This window comes from Gopherus flavomarginatus, chromosome 5, assembly GCF_025201925.1.
Source record: "Gopherus flavomarginatus isolate rGopFla2 chromosome 5, rGopFla2.mat.asm, whole genome shotgun sequence".
Taxonomy (NCBI): Eukaryota; Metazoa; Chordata; order Testudines; family Testudinidae; genus Gopherus; species Gopherus flavomarginatus.
Genome location: NC_066621.1, coordinates 69,622,884 through 69,647,592, shown reverse-complemented (window position 1 = coordinate 69,647,592; position 24,709 = coordinate 69,622,884). Strand labels below are relative to the sequence as shown.

Genomic DNA, 24,709 nt, shown 5'->3' with positions numbered 1-24,709 from the left:
AGTCAGGGAGGATAAGGCCCGCTTCTAGTAGTTCATCTGCAAAGAGAAACTGCTGAGCTTCAGTTCATCTGCAAATTTGATACCTTCAGCTCAGGATTAAACAAATACTTTGAATGGCTAGACAACTACAAAAGCAGTTTCTCCTCTCTTGGTGTTCACATCTCAACTGCTAGAAGAGGGCCTCATCTTCCCTGATTTTACATAAGTATATACAGCCATATGGTCGAGCAGTTTCAGGCAATTCCTTGCCGTAGTAGTGGGTATCACTTGAGTTCCTTTATGATGGTGCCCACTGTGGGAAAGCAAGTGTTTGGAAGGAAAGCCCTGGCTTGACCAGAGTCCAGGACAGCATTGATCAACTTATTCTCTGAGTAGGGTTTAGGGTCGACTTTGCCACATTCAGTATCAGGCTGAGCCTGTGGAACGTTGTCTGAACTAGGCTCACATGGGCCTCCACTTGGGCCCTGGAGCAGCCTTAAATTAGCTAGTCATCAAGATACGGGAATACTTGTACCTGCCGCTTCCGCAGGAAGGCTGCCATGATTGCCATGCACTTGACGGCTCCTCGAGTGTCCACCAAGAGGTCAAAGAGGAGAACTGTAAACTGATAGCAAGTGTTGCTGATCACAAAGTGGAGGAACCAACTATGTGATGGGACTATGGACAATGAAAATACGTGTCTTTCAAGACGAGGGTGGCATACCAGTCTCCCAAATCCAGAGAGGGGATGGAGGCAGACAAGGGAGACCATGCGTAACTTTATCTTCTTCATGAATTTATTGAGGTTTCGCAGATCTAAATAGGTCTGAACCCATTCTTGGCCTTTGGGATTAGGAAATACTGGGAATAAAATCCCCTTCCCCTGAATTCTAGATGGACCTCCTCTATCACTGAGTTGTAGGAGCATTTGCATTTCCTGCATGAGAAGTTGATCATGAGGAGGGTCAGGGAAGGAGGATAGGAAGGCGGGAAGGAGCAGAATTGGAGAGAATATCCCAATTCTACCACACTCAAGACCCATTGGTCTGAGGTGATTTGTGCCCAGGCACGGTAGAAATGGGATAGACAATTCACGAAGGGAAGGAATCCGGGATCTGAACCAGTGAGTCGCCCTCAGGTGCAACCTCAAAAGTTTAACTTAGTTGCTGGAGGATGCTTCACTGAGCCCTGGCCCTGGTTAGAGGAGGATTGAGAGGGCCTCTGTCTGTTACTTCTGCCCCGCTTCCTGCTATAGTCCTGCCTAGGCAGAGCTGGGTAGAAGCGAGGAGCAGGCTGTGGTTTAAAATACTTCCTTTGTGGGGCTGGCGTATGAAGCCCAAAGGACTTCAGAGTTGTTCATGAATTCTTTAGGCTGTGGAGCTTAGTGTCTGTTTGCTCTAAGAAGAGCCTTACACAGTCAAAGGGCAAGTCCTGAATGGTCTGCTGCGGCTCGTGGAAGAGTCCTGACCCCTGAAGCCATGAGCTTCTTCTCATAGCTATGGCTGTTGCCATGGTACAGGCTGCCGAGTTTAAGGAGACCTGTAAGGAAATCCTCACTACAGCCTTGCCTTCCTCCAGGACAGAAGCAAATTCAGAGCGGGAGTCTGCTGGAAGAAGTTTTTTTTTACATTTGGACAATGTGTTCCAGGAATTAAAACCACAGCAGTTGAGGACTGTCTGTTGGTTGGGAACTTGAAACTGGAGCCCCCCGTAGAGTATACCTTCCTACCAAAGAGGTCCAGCTTCCCAGCCACCTTGGACTTAACAATCGGTCCGAGCTGTCCCTGTCTTCCCTTCTGGTTGGCCACCTCCACCACCAGTGTCTGGCTGAGGGTGAGTGAACAAGTACTTATAACCTTCTGAAGACAAAGTACTTCCCCCCACTTTTGCCATGCAGGGGAAAAAAGGAGGCAGGCATTTTCCACAATGCTTTTGTAGTGTAATTGATGGTTTTAATGAGAGGCAAAGCCACCCTCGAGGGACCCTTCGGCACCAGAATATCAACCAAGGGATAGGTCTCCTCTGCCACCTCCTCTGCCTGCATGACCAAATTCTGAGCAACCCTTCTGATCATCTCCTGGTGGGCTCTGTTGTCCATGGCTGGTAGTGTGGTGGATGTGCCTGCCATGGCTTCATCAGGGGAAGATGCCCCTTGGGGCACTGGATCTTTCTGCCTCTCTGGTTTATGGGGATCCCCTTGCACAGAAGCGCTCTGTGTGATGGCAGTAGTGGTGCTGGCCTCCATGCCCGTCTCAGCACTGGCCCCCATGCCCGTCTCAGCACTGGCCCCAGCTCCTGCCGCTATTTTGGTGCTGACCTGCATGCTCAACTCGCATTCATGTGGAGATTCGCGGGCAACAAATACTGATGAAGATGGAGGGGGACGTGACTCCAAAACCACAAACAAAGATCTGGACCCCAGCCTTTGGACTTGGTGGCAGGCCCACGGGTTCCAGAAGGATCAATGAGCCAGTGCCTGCCACTGGAGTGGCCATGCCATTACAGGTAAAGGCTGCCCTTCGTCCTGTCTGGAGCAGTGCCACGAACAGTGCTGGCTTCGCCTAGAGGTGCACGATTCCGCCTCTGGGCTCAGAGTCCTCATCAGTGACCAAAGCAGTGTGGAGTGAGATAGTGCTGGGGTGAGGACGAGCGGTGCCGCATTATCGTCGGCTTGCCCTTAGAGGGCACAGTGTCTCTCTGCGGTAGTGCTGGTGCCCGGATGGGAGACTATGCTGTCATTGCTTTGAGGTCTCTGGCTGCCTCAAAAAGGTGTCCTCCATGGAGGGGAGGTCTAAATCCTCCTGTCAACCCTCTCGTACCAGGGAGTCCATTAGAACCATACTCGACAGACCTCCCTGTGAGGCCAGAGTCAACCGTGCTGGCTGAATAGGAGCCAGAGCAGTGTGTCCCGGCATGGGACGCACCCTGTTGGTGCCTCCTCCTTCCACTGCTTTAGTGGGAGAGCAACCTCTGTCTGACCTCTTCTTTTTGTGCGACACCGGCAAATGGGAGTGGTGCCAAGTGCTCGCACCGGAGGAGGTCTTCGGCACCAGGGACTGGTGGTGCTGAAGGTCCCTGGAGCCCAAGTACTTTTTTGGTGTGTGGCCTCTGTTATTGAGGCTAATGCGCTGTGCACCTAAGTGCTGGGCTTTGGGTCGGACGCTGCTGAAGCTGGCTGGGGATGAAAGGCCGACTCCATGAGTAGCCATTTCAGCCTGAAATCCCTCTCCTTTTTTGTCTTCAGGCAGAAGCCTCTGCAGTTTTTACACTTATCAGTCTGATGGGCTTCCTCCAAATACTTTAAACAGGAGTTGTGTAGGTCTCCCTTTGGCATGGATTTTAGACAGGACCTGCATGGCTGAAACCCTTGAGACCGAGGCATGCCCCAGTCCCTGGGAGGGGAAACATAGTGCGGGAAACCCCCCAACTGAAACGCATCTAAGATAAGTAAAAACTACTTGACTAACTAATACTAAGTTTTGAACTATTTACAGGGTCAACAAGAAAGAGTTCACTAGGGGATTGCTTGCCGTAGCAAGAGAGCTGCTCAAACGACCATCACTAGTGGTAAAAAGGAACAGAAGAGGCAGTGGATTGGCAGGGACCTATATACAACATCTTGAAAGCGCGACTCCAGGGAGCTCCACAGCTGACCCAACAGGTACCGCTAAGGGAAAAACGGTCTGATGACTGCATGCAGTGCGTGCACACCTACAGGGGAGTCGCATCTTATGCGGGCGTTAGGTTCTGAAGTCAGCAAGTAGGCGAAAATCACGTATAGTCAAACGCTCATTGAGTGGAATGGTGGGCGGAATCACCCGCACTACAGGTACAATATTTAAATTGTTATTTTTCTCTTTTTTGTTTCATTTTGCCAAGCACGTATTGTTAAAAATCACGTTAAGTTAAATGCACCTATGATGCAACTTCACTGTACTTGGATTCAACATGAGCAATCACTCAAAAAAACCTTTTCACAATACCCACTGAATCGCCATCAGATAAGATTGTAGCTACTAAGGACCTCATCCTGCACCAAATAAATCCACAGGGTAAGATTCCCATAAACACAGGACTCAAATGCTCACAGGCCTTGTAGCATTAGAGATTTGGTGGCTTTGTCTGGGCCACAAAGGAATAAAACCCTAAATCCCTTCCACTTCTCCTTCTGAGCTTGAGGACAGCTCCGTGGCTGAAGGACGCAGCACACATTTATTGGCTCCTGTACATCCAAGAGGACTTATAGCCCTTCTCGCCTAGGGCTGCTATTCCATGCCAAGAAAGAATGCTCCACACTCATGGGGGTTAGAGTAAAATTGGGTTTTTTAGACCTTGGAAAGGGCATCATGCTTGTCAACTTTTGAGGACTGGGAAAGGAATTTTGCTCAGGTCAGTTTGGCAGTGAGGAAATATGGGATTTTTCACCTTCGTCTCAGCAGTTCAGGGACCCATGGGTAGGTTAAGTTTTAAAATCCATTTTGTCACAACATAGCAGGTTCCCTGTGTATATACTCATTCAATAGCACTGGATAAACCAGAATCAAACAGATTAGAAAAATGCTGGGTCTCCTGTTGTCTCGTACAGCAAGGAAACAACCTTTTCTCTACTCCCCCGACCCTTGTATGAGGGCAGTCAGGTCCCATCAACAGTACTGGTGCCAGGTTAACTGGGTGCGGGGATGACAGCCTTCTGCCATGTGGTATGAGTTACACACGAAATAGCTTGCAAGGGATGAGTTATTGTTAGATAGTTCCCAGATGTGTGACAAAGTTGTGGCCCAGTTAACCTTATTCCTGGTGTCTAGTCTGTCTTCTTGCAGTGTTTAGGACAACACTGGGCTACAATTTAAACCAATGATTCCATTATCAATCTCATACCCTGATCCATCCAGTCCTTTTAAAGCTGATGTTTAAGTGGAAAATCTCAGCTATATTTGTTTTCACTAGATTACGCTTTTTTGAGATGATCCCAATGACAAAATTATGGAAATGTTTACTCTTTGGGTTTGGGAGAAAACACAGCCAAGGAACTCTTTGAAGTAGAGGATGTGGCTTTGGATTTAGTATGCATCAGGGTGACTTTCATTTCAAGACAACTCAAAGTCAGTAGCTGAGAACACCACAGTGACTTTGTACATTGCTTCAGCATGAAGTGCTTTATAGTTTAGAGTTCTACTGATTTCTTTTCAGGAGTCCTAGTTTGGCTATAGTAAAGGGGAGAACTTTAAACTAGGTTTAAAGAGGGCATGTGACAAAAGTCCACAGGCATGCAATAAAAAAAAGTAACCTTGACAGAGGGCTATATGTTGGGGGGAAGGGAGGGTGGAAGTGGGGAGGATATGGACATTTTCAGTAGGGTCATAGGAACAACAAAAGTGAAATCAGTGGGGGAATCTGCTCAAAACCTTCACATCTATACACAAATAGAAGGATGTTGGGGGCTTATTCCTTCACCCTTTCTCTTCCCTGGTCCTTCTCGCATGAACAGAGAGCAACAATACCCAAAGTCCAAATTCGATGTTTATTGGGGTGAATTTTCAGCAAGCATGATTCCAGTTTCCTTCCTTAGTGTCCTCGTTCCCAGCTCTGACACCACACAGTCTTGCCTGTGTCCCTGTTCCCATTCCCTCACCTTAGCAAAACATGATTCCAATTCCCCCACCCAGCCATTCCTCCCTTACTTCTTGATTGACTGCAGACTATATAGTAAAACTTGAGTTCTGTTTAGCTATACCTTAACCATTTTACTGAAATTTACCTAAACAATCCTAACATATTGTAACATGATTATTCAACCAATTATATCCCACCACCTTAATTGGTTTACATTCAACAAAAATTAATTATACAGCTGACAGAAAAACAATCACAGAACCAGACAGAGATTATACAGATAAACAATAGGGAAGTGGAGACTACAGTGCCAGAAAATACAGAAATGAGGATTTCACATCCCAGCTATTGATAAGTGAGTTCTTGCCAGGCAGGATGCTATCAAACTAAGTTTCCTTTTACATCTTCTAGACTCTTCCCTTTCTCTGGAGCTGATAGGAATACAATCCTGTCCTGATACTCCTAACAGCCCAATAGAACCTTATTTCAATGCGACTAGTTTGGAATGTGAGGATGTAACCATACACTTCCCAGTTAATGGCTGCCTTTGCTGCTTAGCCAAAGGCTTAGCCCAAGAACCAGACCTCAGACTGTCACATTAAGAGAAGGCCCTTACACAGACAGACAGTGATTTTGATTCTCTCTTTTATACCTCTATAACTAGCTTAGTGATAAGAATACACCTTCATTCTTAAAGTATAAGCCTTTGCAGACAGGCCTGAATATCTATATCCTAACAAAGGAGTAAAGAGAATAAAATAGGAAGAACTGGAAGTATTAGTCCATACGATGAATGATGACTTAATTGGCACAAGAGACTTGATAGGATAAGTCTCATGACTGAAATATTGATAGAAAGGCTACAGCTTGCTCTGGTAGGACAGGCAGGATAAAAAGAGAAGTGGTGATGCAGTATACATCAAGAATATATACACTTGTTCTTAGGTCCAGAAAGAGAAAGAGTTGAGAGACAGACCAGTTGAAAGTCTCTGGGTAAAGATAAAAAAGGAGTTGCATCATGGTAGTGGTCTACTATAGACCATCAAATCAGGAAGAGGTGGTGGATAAGGCATTTCTAGAACAAACAACAGAAATATCCAAAACACAAGACCTGGCAGTAATGGGGGACTTCCCCAACAGATATCTGGATAGTTCAAGTAATATGGCAAAACATAAGATTTCCAGTAAGTTCTTGTATATATATTAAGGGCAACTTTGTGTTTCAGGAAGGGAGTAAGTAATGAGTGGGACAGCCATTTTAGACTTCATTCTGACCAACAAGGAGGAATTGGTAGCAAATCTGAAAATAAAAGGTAATTTGGGTGAAGATGATCATGAAATGTTAGATTTTACAATCCTAAGGAAGGAAAGCATGAGAGCAACAGAATGAGGACAACAGGCTTTAACAAACTCTGAGAACTTGTCTGATTGGAAGAAAATCCAAAGGGAAAAAGTTGTTCAGGAGAGTTGGCAGTTTCTCAAGGAGACATTATTAAAGGTACAACTGCAAACTATCCTGGTGCAAAGGAAAGAGAGGAAAAAAATAGGAAGAGGTCAGTAGGGCTCGCCTCTTGCCGAGCTGAAGTACAGGAGTCGACAAGAGAGCGCTCAGTGATTGATTTATTGCATCTAGTCTAGATGCGATAAATCAATCGACCCCCCTGGATCAATCGCTGCTCGCCGATCCGGCCGGTAGTGTAGACATACCCTTAGTTAGCAGGGATCTACTTCTTCCTACTTCTCAGTTGCTATTAGAAGCAGGCAACTCTGCAATAAATTTCCAGAAGGCTCTGCAAAAATTATCTAGCAACACATTTTATACTATGAATTTTCCCACTTCCAGATAAAGTGCCACTGCTGTAAGTACTCCTGATGGGAAGACACAAAGTGCACTTTTAATACTGAACCTGAATATGTAGTGCAAGCAGCAGTGTTAAAAATGTAATAAGTTATTTTAATCTATAAAACGGAATTATTTTATTATGGAATATTCTGTAAACCTGTGATAAAGTGATGACAAAAATCCAATGCAACTAAGACAGACAGCTGAAACAATGTTTAGTTTTTCTTTCTTCACAAGTTTCCTGCTGGCTAATTCTATAACTAATACAAAAGAGCAGGATGCAGTAATTAGTGCCATAGGCTAATGCCAATATTTTGCAAACATTTAACTATAAAAGAATTATAAAAAAGCCCTACCCATGTGAAAATATTGAGTTGGAGCATCAGGACTCCAGCTTAATGGGTGACAGTACAGCAACCAAAGACAGCAAGAGGCACTTCACCTTCAAAAAGATTGATGCCACAGCTGTGCATTTATGATTACAGCAGAAGTTATTTTTTTGGAGTCTTCCATTAAATATGCATTTTAGGCTTTTTTAAGGACTGCAGTTATGCAATAAACACAATCATTTAGCATTATCAACTTTATTATTTAAAAATGTCATGAGAGTTTGCTTAAACATAAGAAAAGATTTTGGGATTGTTCACTTCTGAAAGTGAATGGAAGTAGTTAGGTAAGTTATTATAAAGGATATTAAATATAATTAGGTAAGGACCAATAGTGTGTTTGGCACTGTACAGGATCCAACTATCTCCTGCCCCATTATGAGTACACTTACAATCTAAGAACCAAGGTGGGTGAAGTAACATCATCAGATCTAGACCCGGGGAAGAGCTCTGGGTGGATCAAAAGCATGTCTCTCTCACCAACAGAATTTGGTCCAATAAAAGATACTACCTCACCTGCCTTGTCTCTCTAACAGCCTGGGACTGAAATAGCCACGACTACACTGGATACAATCTAAGAACCAGACAAATAAGGCTAGATAATACCTAGCTCTTAATACAGCACTTTTCATGAGTACGTCTTAAAGTGCATTCAGAGACCTAAACAAGATTGCAAGTTTTGTTTTATTTTTCTCTCTCAGTAGAATTAGTTTTTCCTGATTTCACTCACTGTAATAATGGAGTAGAGAAAACTATTTAACTTTTTAGAATACTGAGGAAGAAACAAGTATATTAGAATGATCTGAAGGACAGCAGAGGTCTAGCATATTAGATACACCTCTACCTCGATATAACACTGTCCTCGGGAGCCAAAAAACCTTACCGCATTATGTCAAACTTGATTTGATCCGCCGGAGATGCAGCTCCCTCCCACCCCCACCCCGCCGAGCGTTGCTTTACCGCGTTATATCCAAATTTGTGGCCTTATATTGGGGTAGAGGTATATGTGGTGCAAGTATGTACTTGGCCCAGCTCAACCATTCAGCCACTGCTGCTATCCATGCTATTGTGGCTACAAAGCTATTTAGACGTATGCTAGCTTAATAAAAGCAAGCGTGAGCATGTGTACGTGAGCAGGGGAATCACAGCCCTAGCTTGAAGGGTTATTCCTGTGGGAAATCTGCGCCACTGCACATGAATTTGCACAGAAATTAATGTTTTTTGTGCAGAATTTCCTTTTCCTCCACAGAAATGGGCTATAGAGCTACTGGCTGCCACTAGGGGCTACTGGACCCAGCAGAGCCCAGCTCGCACACAGAAGACACTGCCTGGGGAAGAGGGAGGGAGCTGGAGGGTTTGGAACAGCTGCAGCTCTCAGCATGCCATAAAGGAAGGAGGCAGCCTGCAGGAAACTCCATACAAGCCTGGGACCCAGCATCACGCTGTTTCTCCCTCTGGATCCATAGACTCTGGGTGTATGCGTGTGCAAATGTCTGAGCTGGGGGCCTGCAGATGGGGTCTGGGTGGAGAGGAAGTAGGGGGTGCATGCGAGTGATTGGTCTGGGAGTGTGCAGCTGGGCTTGGGGGAAAAAGGGTGTGGATTTCTGCTCCCCCTCCCTCGGACTCTCACGGGGAAGAACTGGATCATCATTCCTTAACACTCTACTCCTGGAGGAATTTTGTGTCTCTGTATTGTTATAGACATAGTTGCTGATAGGCATTTTGAAATAAATTACCAAAATAATTGAAACTGGTGTGATTATATAAAGTTATTTTGACAAATAAAATCTGCAGAATTTTAAAATATTGTGCGCAGAATTTTCCAAGGAGTTAAGCGCAGACATAGCTCTAGGGCAGGTGTCGGCAACCTTTCAGAAGTGGTGTGCCGAGTCTTCATTTAGTCACTCTAATTTAAGGTTTTGCGTGCTGGTAATAATTTTAACATTTTTAGAAGGTCTCTTTCTATAAATCTATAATATATATAACTAAACTATTGTTGTATGTAAAGTAAATAAGGTTTTTAAAAAGTTTAAGAAGCTTCATTTAAAATTAAATTAAAATGCAGCGCCCCCTGGACTGGTGGCCAAGACCTGGGCAGTGTGAATGCCACTGAAAATCAGCTCACTTGGCGCCTTGGGCACTTGTGCCATAGCTTGCCTAACCCTGCTCTAGGGAGCAAGAAGGAGCTGGAGGAGGGATGCAAAGAGAGGCTTCAAGTATCAGAGGGTAGCCGTGTTAGTCTGGATCTGTAAAAGCAGCAAAGAATCCTGTGGCACCTTATAGACTAACAGAGGTTTTGGAGCATGAGCTTTCGTGGGTGAATACCCACTTCCTCAGATGCATGTAATGGAAATATCCAGGGGCAGGTATATATATGTGTGCTAGCAAGCAAGCTAGAGATAACGAGGTCAGTTCAATCAGGGAGGATGAGGCCCTGTTCTAGCAGTTGAGGTGTGAAAACCAAGAGAGGAGAAACTGGTTCTGTAATTGGCAAGCCATTCACAGTCTTTGTTCAATCCTGAGCTGATGGTGTCAAATTTGCAGATGAACTGAAGCTCAGCAGTTTCTCTTTGAAGTCTGGTCCTGAAGTTTTTTTGCTGCAGGATGGCCACCTTAAGGTCTGCTATAGTGTGGCCAGGGAGGTTGAAGTGCTCTCCTACAGGTTTTTGTATATTGCCATTCCTAATGTCTGATTTGTGTCCATTTATCCTTTTCCGTAGAGACTGTCCAGTTTGGCCGATGTACATAGCAGAGGGGCATTGCTGGCATATGATGGCGTATATTACATTGGTGGATGTGCAGGTGAATGAACCAGTGATGGTGTGGCTGATCTGGTTAGGTCCTGCACATCCACCAATGTAATATACGCCATCATATGCCAGCAATGCCCCTCTGCTATGTACATCGGCCAAACTGGACAGTCTCTACGGAAAAGGATAAATGGACACAAATCAGACATTAGGAATGGCAATATACAAAAACCTGTAGGAGAGCACTTCAACCTCCCTGGCCACACTATAGCAGACCTTAAGGTGGCCATCCTGCAACAAAAAAACTTCAGAACCAGACTTCAAAGAGAAACTGCTGAGCTTCAGTTCATCTGCAAATTTGACACCATCAGCTCAGGATTGAACAAAGACTGTGAATGGCTTGCCAATTACAGAACCAGTTTCTCCTCTCTTGGTTTTCACACCTCAACTGCTAGAACAGGGCCTCATCCTCCCTGATTGAACTGACCTCGTTATCTCTAGCTTGCTTGCTAGCACACATATATATACCTGCCCCTGGATATTTCCATTACATGCATCTGAGGAAGTGGGTATTCACCCACGAAAGCTCATGCTCCAAAACCTCTGTTAGTCTATAAGGTGCCACAGGATTCTTTGCTGCTTTTAAAGAGAGGCTTGACATGGCTTTACTGGTAGATAAGAACTTTAACAGTTGCATTTTAGATGTACTTTAGAGGGGTGATATGGGTTTTAGGGAGTCCAGAGAGGAAGAGGGGTTAGAGTAATAAAGCCAAGAGATGTTTAGACAACAGGACAAAAGAGAATGGTAATATTAAAAATGTTGACTAGAAAGAAAAAGACAAGATGAGGTGACAGGCTGGAGAGAAAAGAATTCAGGAACAAAATTAGCACTCATCTACTTTGACAGCTCTCTCTTTGTACATGAGCAGACATACATAAACACAAATTAGATAAACTGTCCAACTATCTTTGTTTTAACCTCCTGCTAGATAAGTACGAGTGTTTCTTAGCCCAATTTATCCAAGTTAACTGGGCAAGAAGAGGAAAGTAACTATATTTTTACCTCACTGTTTGCTCAGGGAATGGGGAGGGAATTTCCTTTGTACTGACACTAGCATGTGCTACTCCTTCAGATTTCGTATCACATTGTATTTATTTTTCCTAGCACAAGTTTCTTTATGGTACAGCTCACTGAAGGGGTTTGACAGTTACTCTTCCACAATTTAGCTCTGCGGTTCTCTGGTGCTGTTGATGTTGCAATACATTTTCTGTCAGATGAAATTTACAAGCACATTACCCTGCTTGACAGAAACAGTGAGCCACAAGGATTTCCTGAGGAGAAACTCACACATGCTGTGTGAGACATTTTGCTGGCTTTTCTTTTGGCTGGGGTAACATTTTTCAACTATACCAATTACATAGCCACCCTGACACAAACTTTCAAAAACATAAAACATTGAGTGAAATGCGCCTTGACTCCAGAAGGAAAAATATCCTCAGTCTTTTTTCTGCAATTATTTAAAACCATTTGGAAGACTGTATATCAGTGGTCTCAGGGCCCACAACTGTGTTGTGAATGTAAGATTTGTCCAACATAGCATGTGTGGTTATAGAGGACAGGAGTCTGAAGTCCTTAAAGTCCAAGTTACAGGACTCCATTACCAAGAAGAATGGGCATATGGTTCCTTTGTTCAGTTACTGAAAACTCAGCATGGGGTAGCATGAAAACAATAAAATATTAAGCCCCTGGAGACTCAGCCAACATTTAGGATGCCAAGCTTCTTTAAAGGTTCAGAAAGGAAAAACTAAAGTCGAAATTAGAGCTATGGTTTCCCCACTGTATTATTATCTGATTTATCATTTGAATTGCAAACTTCTTAGTTTGGTAATAAAGAGGCAGCATGGTCCATTAATAGGACATCATGCTAGGCATCAGGAGATAAAGGTTTTGTCACTCCTCATTTGTTGTGTGACTTAGTCAAATTGCAATCTGTGCCTCATTATCCCCCTTTTACCAATGGGGAAACAGAATACTTACATACTTTTGTCAAGTGGGCTTTATGTTAACATGCCATTATTGATAATCCGCAAATATCAAGTATTTGCATATAATTAATAATCACACCTGTAACACAAAGGTTATGAAACTTTGAAGAGAACTGCCTACAGCTGCAACATGTAATTTTAAAAATTGGATGCTCCATCACTTAGCTATATGCTCCACACTGAAAGTAACCAGTAATTTGATGGAAATCTCCAAAGCAACAATCTGCTCTCTCAAACATATCTAGCTGTGAGGCATTATCCTGAGAAATAATGTGAACACAGGAAACATACGCATAAAACAAAACACAAACCTAAAATCTAAGGGCTATATTCTGCTGTCTCTGGTGCACATCTCCTACCACTGTTAACAGAAGCTATACTGAAATTGCCTGAGGAAGAATCTGGCCTGTTTTGTCTTACAGATACCCCTCTCCCCCTTGTGTTTATTTCTCTTCCTTGTATTTAGGCTCATTGATAAAAATAACTGTCCTTTTCTTCCTGCTATCCTAGCAGATTAGGGTTTCTATAAATCCCACCATTTTCTCAGTATATCCCATATGCTGCAAGTCTAGCCGAACAAAGTCAGTTAACTTTGCTTAGGGAATCCCCCTTAAACCTACCTCATCAATATGATGCCATGAAGTCACTTTTTATTCCACAAGTGAAATTACCAAAGTGGTAACCCTAAGCAGTATGTTCTTATTCTTGGTTTTCACTCCATTTTGTTACACTAAATCCATGTGTCACAGTGAAATATGAGGAGAGGTGAGAGGAGAGAATCTAAGAGTCATATCTACAGTAACTATGGATTTGAAAAAACAAAGAGCATTTATGAATAAGTAGGTAACTAATTGGGCAATTATTTTGGAAAATACCTGTTCTGCAACACCTAACATGAATGCTGAGCACTGAGAACAGATCAAGTAGCCTATTCTTTAAACCTAAGTATATATGAGTGAAAAAAATTCAGCGTAACTTGCAGCACATTGCTTTAGATTTCCGTTAGTTTCCTGACTGAATGCAGGGCCAAGTTAAAAAAAAGTGGTCATTTAATTGCTTCACTGGGAAAAATTCTAGTACACATCATGCTACAAAAATGAAGGGATCCAAAATATTTCTGTGATCTGGAATACGGACTATTGCTTGTGACATGGCAACTCACTATCTTAGTTTGCATTTGTAATAAGCTGATATTTTTTCATTCTTAAAATTACAGGTTCATTTTTGCCTGTGTTCCCATTTATTTTATATACTAGGATTTTGGCTCAGCATATTATGGTTGTAAAAATAACCTCGAAATGTGAACCAAATGTAAACTTACGCACAATCATCTTCCTGAATATGCAGACAGCTTTGATGTATCCATTGCTGTGCTCACAGCTTTGCAAAGCATCAGCAGAGTGGAATTAGCAAGATTGGTCAGTTTCTCTACTGCTGTTCAGAACAAACTTGTGCAGCAGTGAAATTGTCAAAAAATCATTTCTATTACATACTGATGCTGGAACTCAAAAACAAAACAAAAGGCTAAGATGAGCAGAGTAGATACCAGTCTCCCCTAAACACCAGGTAAGCTGGGGGATAAGGGTTGGAAACGGCTGGTGGAAGAGAAAAAAAAACAATACACAAAAACCACAACCCTTTCTTCTCTGTTCCAGCAGACAGAAAGAAGCAGAGCTTCATGTTTATATAAACACTCACTAGATCCTGCTCTAGGAGATGCCCAGTATACACTAGACACTTGATGCTACACTCTCCACACAACAATGCTGCAGTCTGGAGCCAGCTAATAGGGGTAATACCAGTGTTTCTAAAAAATAAATTACACTATGTGTGTGTGTGTAATCAAATACAATACATAATACAATTGCTGTAATTTATTAACATCTTATTTTATATTCTATAGGATCTCTTCAAAAAAAAAAAGACAGCAATGTTGTTTAAACATTACATTACACTCAAGTCCATAGCCAGCTGGCACAACATTCCCCAAGCTTCTCTAACATGTCTTGGAGCAGAAAATCAGGGCACTCTAACATTTTTTTTGGTTCTTGCCTATTTCTTTACCCCACTCCGTGCTGCTGGGTGAGGGAGGGAGCAAAGACCCATTCTGCAATAGGCACTTCCTACACTCAGGCAATCAGTTGATCTCCTTGCCTGCTCACCCTAGGGCTCCTACATCCTAGCAGGGAAACAGGCAATAAAGTAGTCAATGATACTCTTCTCCATTCCCTGTGACTCAGCAGGTGGCCAATGATAGAGAGGTGGAGCAGCTGTAGCAAGAACTGAACAGTTGCTGTTCAGAGCACTTTAGCCTCACATCAAAGTTGCTTTGGGTGGCTGCAGGGAAAGCAGTTCAAATACCAAGGCCAGAGAGGACCATTATGATAAAAAAGGGACCAATTGTGGAAGCAGGGCCTCTTACTTCCTCTCTCTTGCAACAGAAGTGGCCCAGACACTTGAAAGGTGCACTGTGGCTCAGGAATTCATCTTCAGTTCATAATCAAATTGAAGTTCTTAATATAGTTGCCCAGAAGGGCCACATAGGTCAAAAATGGCCTCACACACACGAGGGACGCCACTGTGGTAGATGTTACAAGCCAAGGCTCACAATCATGGAAAGATTCTAAAGCAGTTTAGCAGGAGGTAGGCCACGTCTGTTGGTCAATTGTAATGACAGTACATATATACAACCCTCAATTCTGAATCCTAAGTTTCAATGCAGTTATAAATGGTCCTGTCCATAACCACTCTCTCCATTTTATCTACAAGATCAGTAGCAATCCAATGAAACAAGAAAGAGAAGGCTAGTAGGGACAGGAAATGGCAATACATTCAGACAATTTTAATAGTAACTTCTCTCCCTCCTTCATGAGGATACTTCGGCAGATCCCTCAAGAAGGCACTTTATGTAAATAAGGACTGAAGGATTTATCCCTGAAATTAACTTTGGATCTGGCTGTAGAGTTGAGAGTACAGCTGAATACATGAAATGAGTGAATTTTAAAGTAAGCGGTAGACTTACAAATTCAAAGGATACATTATGTAGTCCTGGAGGCATTCTGCACCAAAAAAATAAATTCTGCACACAATATTTTAAAATTCTGCAAATTTTGTCAAAATAACACTACATAAATCTCACCAGTTTCAATTATTTTGGTAATTTATTTCAAAATACCTGTCAGCAAGTATGTCTGTAACAATACAGACATACACAAAAATCCCCCCAGGAGTAGACTTAAAGAAACCCCTATGATAACCCAGTTCCTGTTTCTCTGCCCCCTTCCCCTCTAGAGCCCAGCCAGGGGGCCAGACACCCACAATTCCTCCCCACCAGAGCCCAGCCAATACATCCCAACTCCTCTCCTTCAGTCATGGAATTCCCCTGGCCCAGATACCCACACCTTCTCCCCCGAGTCCAGCTGCAGGGATCCTCCTTTGCCCAGATACCCGCATCCCCTCACCCCCAGAACCCAGTCACTCTCTCCTTGAGCCCAGCCACAGGGCCACCCTGGTCTAGATATCTGCACTCCCTCCTCCCCAGACTCCTGACCCGCCTTCCCCCAAGAGCCCTGCTGTGGCCCCCCTAGCCCAGACACTGCTGGCCCCAGAGTCCAGGAGGGAGAAACTGCCTGATGCTTGGTCCCAGGCTTGCATGGAGTTTCCTGAGTTTTGCTGTCTCCTTCCCTCAGGGCATGCTGGGAACTGCAGCTGCCAAGAACACTCTAGCTCCCCTCATCCAACCCCCCCAAGCAGCGTCTTTTATGTGTGAGCTGGGCTCTGGGGGGGGGGGGGGGGAAAGAGGGTTCAGCAGCCCCTAGTGGCGGCCAGCAACACTGCAGCCTATTTCTGTGGGTGAAAGGAAATACTGCACACACATCAATTTCTGCAAAATTCTGCATTACGCAGTGGCACAAAATTCTCCCAGGAGTAATTATGGAGATGAGTCACAGAAATGGCTATTCCTTTGGTAGAATGAGTTTTAAGTTTGCTTTGCTGCCTCAACTCCTGCCTGCTCAGAACAGGCTTGACTACACAGTTTTATCCTAATTTTGTAATATTTGGACAGATATTACTTCCCTTTGACTTTTTTCCCCAAAGGCCATGAACAAGAAGAATGAGTTCTGGAATAGCGTGGTACTCTACCAGGAATAGCGCTATACTCTTTTTGTATTCAGTTTATTCACACAAGGTTCTCTGAATGTTTAGAGGCTTTGGAGAAGAGATGGGAAAGATAGATAAATGGTTTGGTTTATCTTTGGTATAAACTTTGAATGGTAACACGTTATTTCATCATTGGGAAATACTGTACAAGAAGAGAGCCCTTCACCTAAGCTTGGATTTCACTAACCTACCTAGATGAGATGGCAACCCATGAAGAAACTGAAGGAAAATAATGCAATGAAGCAACGGTCAAACATCGTAACTCCAGTGGTTCTAAAAGAGCAGCAAGGAAATAGCAGGGTCACATTCCAATAGTGAACAGGTTGTGGGATACAGATCTGACAATCCGTTCAAGTAACATTGTACAACAAATGGATGAAGAATGAAGTATGCTAGAAAGGGCAATAAAACACTGAAAGCCATAAAACATTCACATTCTGCATGTGTTAATGATTTGTTAATTATGTGTACCTTACAAACTCTGTGATTCTCAATAATACCCTTTAGCTGCAGTATTATAAACTTTACTTCATTATTGTGATGTCTCAATTTCTCTTTTGTGTTATTTAAAACAACCTAAAGCAAACTTCAGAGAAGAAATAGCCACTTAATGAATCTTGAGACACAATCCTGCCTCTTCTTTATCTACAGTAGGTAATTTAGTATAGGGGAAGCAGGCAAGGGTTTAGGCGACATGAATATTATACACCCGAGGGCAAAAACCTTTCCTTTTACAAAACATATTAATTCTAGGATGTAAGGTTTGTGGACAGGAACAAAAACTTATTTACTCTTGTGAATCGCTCTCTCTCTGAGGCATTTTAGGTATGTAAGAAGGGGATCCTAGAGTGACACTTTATTTAGGCATGTAGCACAATGCTTAAAGCCTGGACATATTTCTCATTGGATAAATGTACTAAAGCTAAATGTAGCACACTGCTTTCCCCAACATTTTTAATATAAAAAAAACTACATATAGTTAAGCTACTAATTACTACAAAAATTCTAACTAAACTAAACTAATTTGGCAATCAAGGACAAGAAGATGCTGGTACTGAGACTGTAAGCACCAGTGATACAAGAAGCATTCAGAACTCTTATAAAAAAGACTCCCTCCTATAAGTGCACGTGAAATGTGACATCGACACTCAATGTGCGCTCACCATACAACAGTTAAGCTGCTTTAGATTGTTCAGTGATTGCAAAGTATAGCAGACAATTCCTACAGTGAGAGTCCACAGAGAAAATTTTTTTTATATATTTTCTAAAGTAGTGCACATATTAGAAAATATAATACAAGGTTGTATTCTTTTTAATATGATATTCCTTCTTCTTAAACAGTATAAGGAAAAGTTGACCTGTGTGCATGTTTATTATATTTGAAACAAAGCAGCACTTACCTTTGGATCTGCCAATGCATTAATGACATTTCCAAGAGCTAGCAGTGAACGGTTAATGTTGGTCCCTTCTCTAAAACGAGCTCCTTTGGAATTTGTGGCACTGGCACGTTCAGATCCTGCCAGGTCAATGAGGGACATTTTGGCAATACGTACATTTTGACTGATACTTGCTGTTTTATCTTGCTGCCTTAAATAAATCTATAAAGAAAATAAATTACAAGGATTTAACAAAAAAAAAAAAAAAAAAAAAAAAAACCACAACCAACCTCTACACAAGCAATGGCTCTTATTTAAAGGATAATACAATTCTACATCATAAGGATAGTTACATAAAAATGTTTGTGCAGGTGTTTACAATCTCCTTCCTGGAGTTGTCACTCTGTACATACTGAAGTATTAAGCTGACATTACTATTTAGGGGAGAGGGACAGAGTGAAATAATTTCAAAGATTAATCTGCTCCCCTCCAACAAGTCCTAATATTGTATGCTCCCCACCTTTACATAGTAATAAGAAAAAAATCAAGTTTACCTGCTAAAGACACAATGCACTTTCAAATCAGTCTTGCAGACTTCAGATTAAAATGGCTTTTCTGTCTTCGAAATGTATATAATGTAAATTGTCATTTTAAATATAATGTGTCTCTTCCAAAAAGACAGAATACTTTTTAGATTCACAGTGTAGAGTCCCAAGTGCCATAGGAAAAGAGTGGATATTTGGATCTTCAGTAAAGAGAAGTTACTGGTAAGTAACTGTAGATCAGCAGCATTGTCTGTTCATTCACACTGTGGAAAAAACGACTGCTGACCTTTTCATAACTGTCGTTCTTCAAGATGTGTTGCTCACGTCCATTCCATTCTAGGTGTGTGCGTGCGCCCACGCCCATACTCAGATTTTGTCTTAGTGGTATCCATAGGGTTGGCTGTAGCATCCTCTGGAGTGCCACGCTCATGCGTTGATATAATAGGTGCTGCCAACCCTACGCCTTCTTGCTGGTAACTCTGACAGAGGAGTAAGAGGGCGGGTAATGGAATTGACATGAACATCACATCTCAAAGAACAGTTATGAAAAGATAGGTAACTGTGTTTTCTTCTTTGAGTGCTTGCTCATGTCAATTCTATTCTAGGTGACTCACAAGCAGTATCCTCAGAGGCGGGCTCAGAGTTCATAGTCTAGAGGCATGCAGTACTGCTCTACTGAAGCCAACATCATCCTGGGCCTGCTGGGTAAGTGCGTAATGGTACATGAACGTGTGGATGGACAAGCAGGTGGCCACCCTACAGACGCCCTGGATAGGCACTTGGGCTAGGAAACCTGCTGAGGAGGCTTGTGCCCTGGTTGAATGGGCAGTTACGATTGCAGGAGGTGGCACCCTTGCCTGATTGCAACAGCAAATGCAGGCAGTCATCCAAGAAGAAATTCTTTGAGCGGACACAGGTCGACCTTTCATCCTGTAGGCCACCACAACGAACAACTGCGTCAACTTGCAGAATGGTGTGGTCCTTTGAATGTAGAAGGCTAGAGATCCACAAACTGCAGGGTGTAGCTCGAAGATACTATGTCGAGCAATCAACGGTCCAAGGTCAGCTGCGACCAGGCCAATCAGAAGGGGTGCAAGGCGTTCAGGAAAGAGCAGGGTATGGATCCCGGGAAGTGGCTGAGGCGCCGTCCTCGGGTGCATGCTAAAAACGCTTGCTTCTGGCCTCCTTGGCCTCTGGAAGAACCAGGCTGGGCGGAGGAATAGTAAAACAAAGGGTGACTGTTTAAATCCTTTGTCTCTGTCCTTCTTTCTGTAGTAGCTGGACCAGAGGACACCCCAGGACCTTGAAGGAGGAGCATGAAGGCCCAAGAACCAAGGGTGGCATCGGAGTCTTTAAGGCCATGGAGCCGTGAGGTCAGCTACAAAAAGAGCCCTGCTTCCTCAAACGGAAGGTCCTGAAGAATAGTCTGCATCTCCTGGGACAGCCCAGAGGATTGTAACCAGGAGCTGCATCTCATGACCACCGTGGAGATGACTACCCTAGCCGCCAAGTCTGCAGTGTACCAGGCCATCTGGAGGGCACTTCTGGTCACCGCTTTGTCAATGTCCAGCAAGGTGGCAAACTCCTGTGCTTGGTCATGTGGGAGGCCCTCCTTGAACTTACTAATGGAGTCCCACAGCTTGAAGCTATACCTGCCTAGCAGGACTAGATGAATAGACAGGCTGGCTTTCCAAATAACTAAACTTCCCTGCCAAACAAGTTCAGCCCCTTTGTGTCTTTATTTTTAGCTGTGACACTTGCCTGACCCTTTCGTTGGCAGCGGACACAATCAGGGATCCCGCTGAAGGCTCGGTGTAGATACTCTGATCCCTTTGCGGGGACACAGTACTTCTTTTCTGCCTTCTTGGAGGTAGGTGGAATGGAAGAGGGGGTCTGCCACATAGATTTAGCAATTTTAAGGACCCCTGGGTGGACAGGCAATGAGACTTGTGCTGGGGTTGAGGAGGGCATAACATTAAAAATGTCATTGGACTCAGTTAGCTCTTTGACCTCTAAGTTTAGGTTGGCAGCCATCCTTTTGAGCTGGGCCTGGTGCTCATTGAAGTTGTTGGGGAGGTGGGGAGAAAGGATGTAGGATGAGGGGCCCGCTATTGCTTCGTCCGGAGATGATGAAGATGACTACACAGCAGAGGGAGGGGCAGCTTCCCTGTGCTCGTCTGGAGACAGCTCCTTGGGCATCAAGGCCCACTGTGTTGCTCCCATGCTGGATTCAGCACCATGATTCAACACTGGTGCCGGCTATGCTGACGGCAGCTTGTCTGATGTGGCCTGATAGGAATGGTGGGAGTATGGGACCGGTGTAACAGGTACACCCCATGGGTTCCAGTACTGCCACTGAGTGGGCCATGGCCCCTGCCTCCATGCTGCAGGAACCACGCTGGTCTCGTGGGCCTGTGGTGATTTGCCTTTTATAGACCAGGGGCTAAATTCCCTTTCAGGCTCAGACCACTGTCCTTCCGGTGACTAGGGTGGAGACGCAGGTGCCTGAGTCTGCCAACTGGCCCTTGTAGGCAACAAGGAGAGGGCGAGGACTGGTGCCTGCCCGAAGATAGGTACCAGGGAGCTGGAGACTGGTGTAGAGACTGGAACGATCCCACACCAGGGGGGGAATTGACGCTTAGGTGATGGTGGCCTGTGCTGTGGAGAACTCTGGCAGGAGGTCCGACGGTGGTATGGGGATCAGCACTGTGACTCAAGTGTCCCGTGCCTTGCAGACAAAGACCATGGTATCAGGGACCTGTGTCTTCTAATCAGGGATGCGGTGCCGGGGTCTGGGACACACTGCTGCTTTAGGGGGTAGTCCCATAACCGGATTCCCTTAGATGCTGGGGCCTTGGCTGGGTCTGTCACCTGGCTCAGCATCTACATTGGCGGTCAACCTAGTTGGCTTTTGGCTGTTGGGCCTGCTTTGGATACGTGACTCTACTAGAGGACAGGACCCCCCGCCACTCCCACAAGTCGGGTTCCTGGCTGGACTACGGGGTCAGCCCGCGATGCAAGACAAGGAGCTCCAACCTTCACAGGTGGTAAGAAGGAACTGAGAGGGCAAAGGGTTGGCAGCGCTTAGTATACCAATACTGAGCGCAGCACTCAAGAGGGTGCTACAGCTAACCCTATGGATACTGCTAAAGTAAAAATCTCTGACAATTGTGCATGTGGCCGCCAGGGCCGGCTCCAGGGTTTCTGCCGCTGCAAGCAGCAAAAACCAAACCAAACCAAACAAAAAATCCCAATCATGATCTGCAGCTCTACTGCCACCACTTCAGTCTTCAGCGGCTGGTCCTTTGCTCCGACAGGGACTGAGGGACCCGCTGCCGAATTACCGCCGAAGACCCGGATGTGCCGCCCCTCACCATTGGCCGCCCCAAGCAGCTGCTTGCTGGGCTGGTGCCTGGAGCTGGCTCTGGTGGCCACGCACCCATCTAGAATGCAATCAACATGAGCAAGCACTCAAAGAAGAAAAAAGGTACCAGTGACATAAGCTTCCAGAATCTTCCATAGAGCAGTGTCTGTTGGGGCCACTTGCTCTCCTTGGCCCTCTGCTCATGGGGAATTCTAAGGGTATAAAAGGTGAAGGAGAACCAATTCCTTCAGTTTCTTTTGCTAACTCAGGAACTCTTAAGCTAGGTGTCTGATTAAAATGGGGAGCATGAATACACAATTACTGGTCAGTAACTTCTTTCGCTTTTGACACCACCTCTAAATATTTCCACTTGTGGGAACTTAGTGAGCAGGACAACACTTTGGGAAGGTTAGTAGCCTAAAAGACTATTAAAAGCAGCAAAGAGTAACAGACATTTTGTAGTATGAGCTTTCGTGGGTGAATATCCACTTCGTCGGCTGCATGCATCCGATGAAGTGGGTATTCACCCACGAAAGCTCATGCTCCAAAACGTCTGTTAGTCTATAAGGTGCCACAGGACTCTTTGCTGCTTTTACGGATCCAGACTAACATGGCTACTCCTCTGATAAAAGACTATTTACTCTGATAAGACCATATTTTCAGTATCTAACTTGGCCTAACGGTCATGTAATTCACTGATTCTCTAGGAATGGGCTCTTTACAGAGAAGTTTCACAGAACAGTAACAAATGTTTGAACAGAGGAGCTGTGTTGTGAACTAGGTTCAAAGAACTAGGCTCTCATTTGGGACTAAGAGGCAAAGGGACAGAAAGAGAAACAGATAGTAAACCCAAAGTGAAGTAAACCCAAGCAAACGTTCAAGATCTAGCTCATTTACAAGGACTAATTGGATGACAGAAGTTGCAATGAATGTGGAAGAAACTTTGACTGGATAATAATCAGGTGATGTGATATCTTTGCAGAGATGGCATGGTATTTACCAGATGTGGTTTCTCCCAGGTAAAAATCATGTTTTTACTGTCCCAGGAAAAAACAAACAAACGAACAGTCAGTCATAGTTTAAGGCATTTTCTATTTTAAAAGCTTACTAATGCACAGCACATAATATTTAGTTTTGTTTACATATTCAAACTGTGGCAGTAGATTCAGAGATTAATTTAAGATTGTACAAATAAAAAATAAAACTGCAGTGGGTGTAATACTAATATATGTAATGATAATACTGAACATTGGAATGTTTAGTAAATATTTTAGTTAGTTTTTCCTCAAGGAAGTAATATATGTCACATTGAAAATATTTGATTATATGAGTATGACAATAATGCAGAATTGTAGGCCTGAACTACTAAGCAATCAGAAGCATGGAGAGTTACAGACTGCCAATCCAGATCCACTTGGCCCTGCAGAATTCTGTAGCAGAAGACCAACTTTGATGTTGTCAGATCGTAAAGGTGTGGCCACTCGTGAGTGCTTCCTGCTGGCCAGATGCGTGCTGTGCTCTTTGTTTTTCAGTATCCTCTGACAGTAGTTTCTCTTTCAGATGGGTTTTCAGTGACACAGCCTTCCAGCTGAGTAACACGCAGTCTGTACATGAAAGACTGAAAACAAACCTCTTCTTGGGTAACAGTCCAATGAAAGGTTGGCCCCTCCCCAAAGTTATGAGTCCCATCTCAGGGTCTGTTTAAAGCACCTGCACCCTTCTTGGGCTCCAAACAAAACATTTTGCCTCCTCGGTCCTTGGCCACTCTGTCTGTGGCCAGTGGGGGGACCTGGGCCTGCCCACTACTCTGGGTCCCAAGCCAGGAACCCTACGACTAGCAGCCACCTGCTGTTTAAGTCACTATTGTTATTGCATTATTCTCTGGGCTGCTTCCCACTGTGTCCCACCAGCTTCTCGGGTCCTCAGCCTGTTCCATGTTTAAGTAGTCTCTCTCCCAGGCTTCCTTGCCTAGACAGTCTGTAACAATTTCTGTCCCGTTTTTTCAGGGTTCCTCTCTCACATGTCGCTTCACCTGGTGAGCTAATAAGTCTCTGGCTTGTCTCATCAGGGTTCTCGCTCACCCAGGCCTCTGTGCCTAGACAGCTTCACATTCCTACCCCTGCTTATACAAGGTTTCTCCCCAGTCTCCCAGACTTCCACTATTTCTGGTCCCAGCTAGTGATTGCTCTGTCCAGCTGCTGCAGCTTCCTCAGCCAGCCAGGAACAGTACTCTTCCTCCTCTGGCTCCAGCCAGCAACTGAGCTGTTCAGACAATGCAGCTCCTTTTATATGAGCCTTGTAGGCACTGATTGGCTTCCTCCCCTGCAGCTTCTCTAGGCTGCTTAGAGGATCCCACTCTACTGCCTTTTTTCTAGGGCAGGGTGTGGTAGGACAGCATGGCCTTCTGGAGGGCCTCAAAGGGGCTAGTACACCCCGTCATATGGATACACAATGAGCCTATACCTCAGTTCCGAATAGATGTATCTGAAGTTTAAAAAGATTCATTCTATGCTTGCCAAACACTGATGCAATTGCAACACCAGTTCTAGAATGTCAGAATATTCACATTCTTCATATTTTCCCCACGTTATAGGGAAAACTTTTTTTTTGCAGGCAGATGAAAAACATTGATTTTGGATACAGAGA

General features: G+C 44.2%; 1 protein-coding gene across 1 annotated transcript in view; it reads right to left on the bottom strand.

Moving 5' to 3' along the window:
- KIF18A (kinesin family member 18A) overlaps positions 1-24,709 on the bottom strand; it is a 137,476-nt gene that overhangs the window by 87,010 nt on the left and 25,757 nt on the right. The window contains exon 6 of the mRNA XM_050955287.1: positions 18,179-18,376. Within this exon, the coding sequence (XP_050811244.1) occupies positions 18,179-18,376 (198 nt within the window). The remainder of the gene's footprint in view (positions 1-18,178; positions 18,377-24,709) is intronic.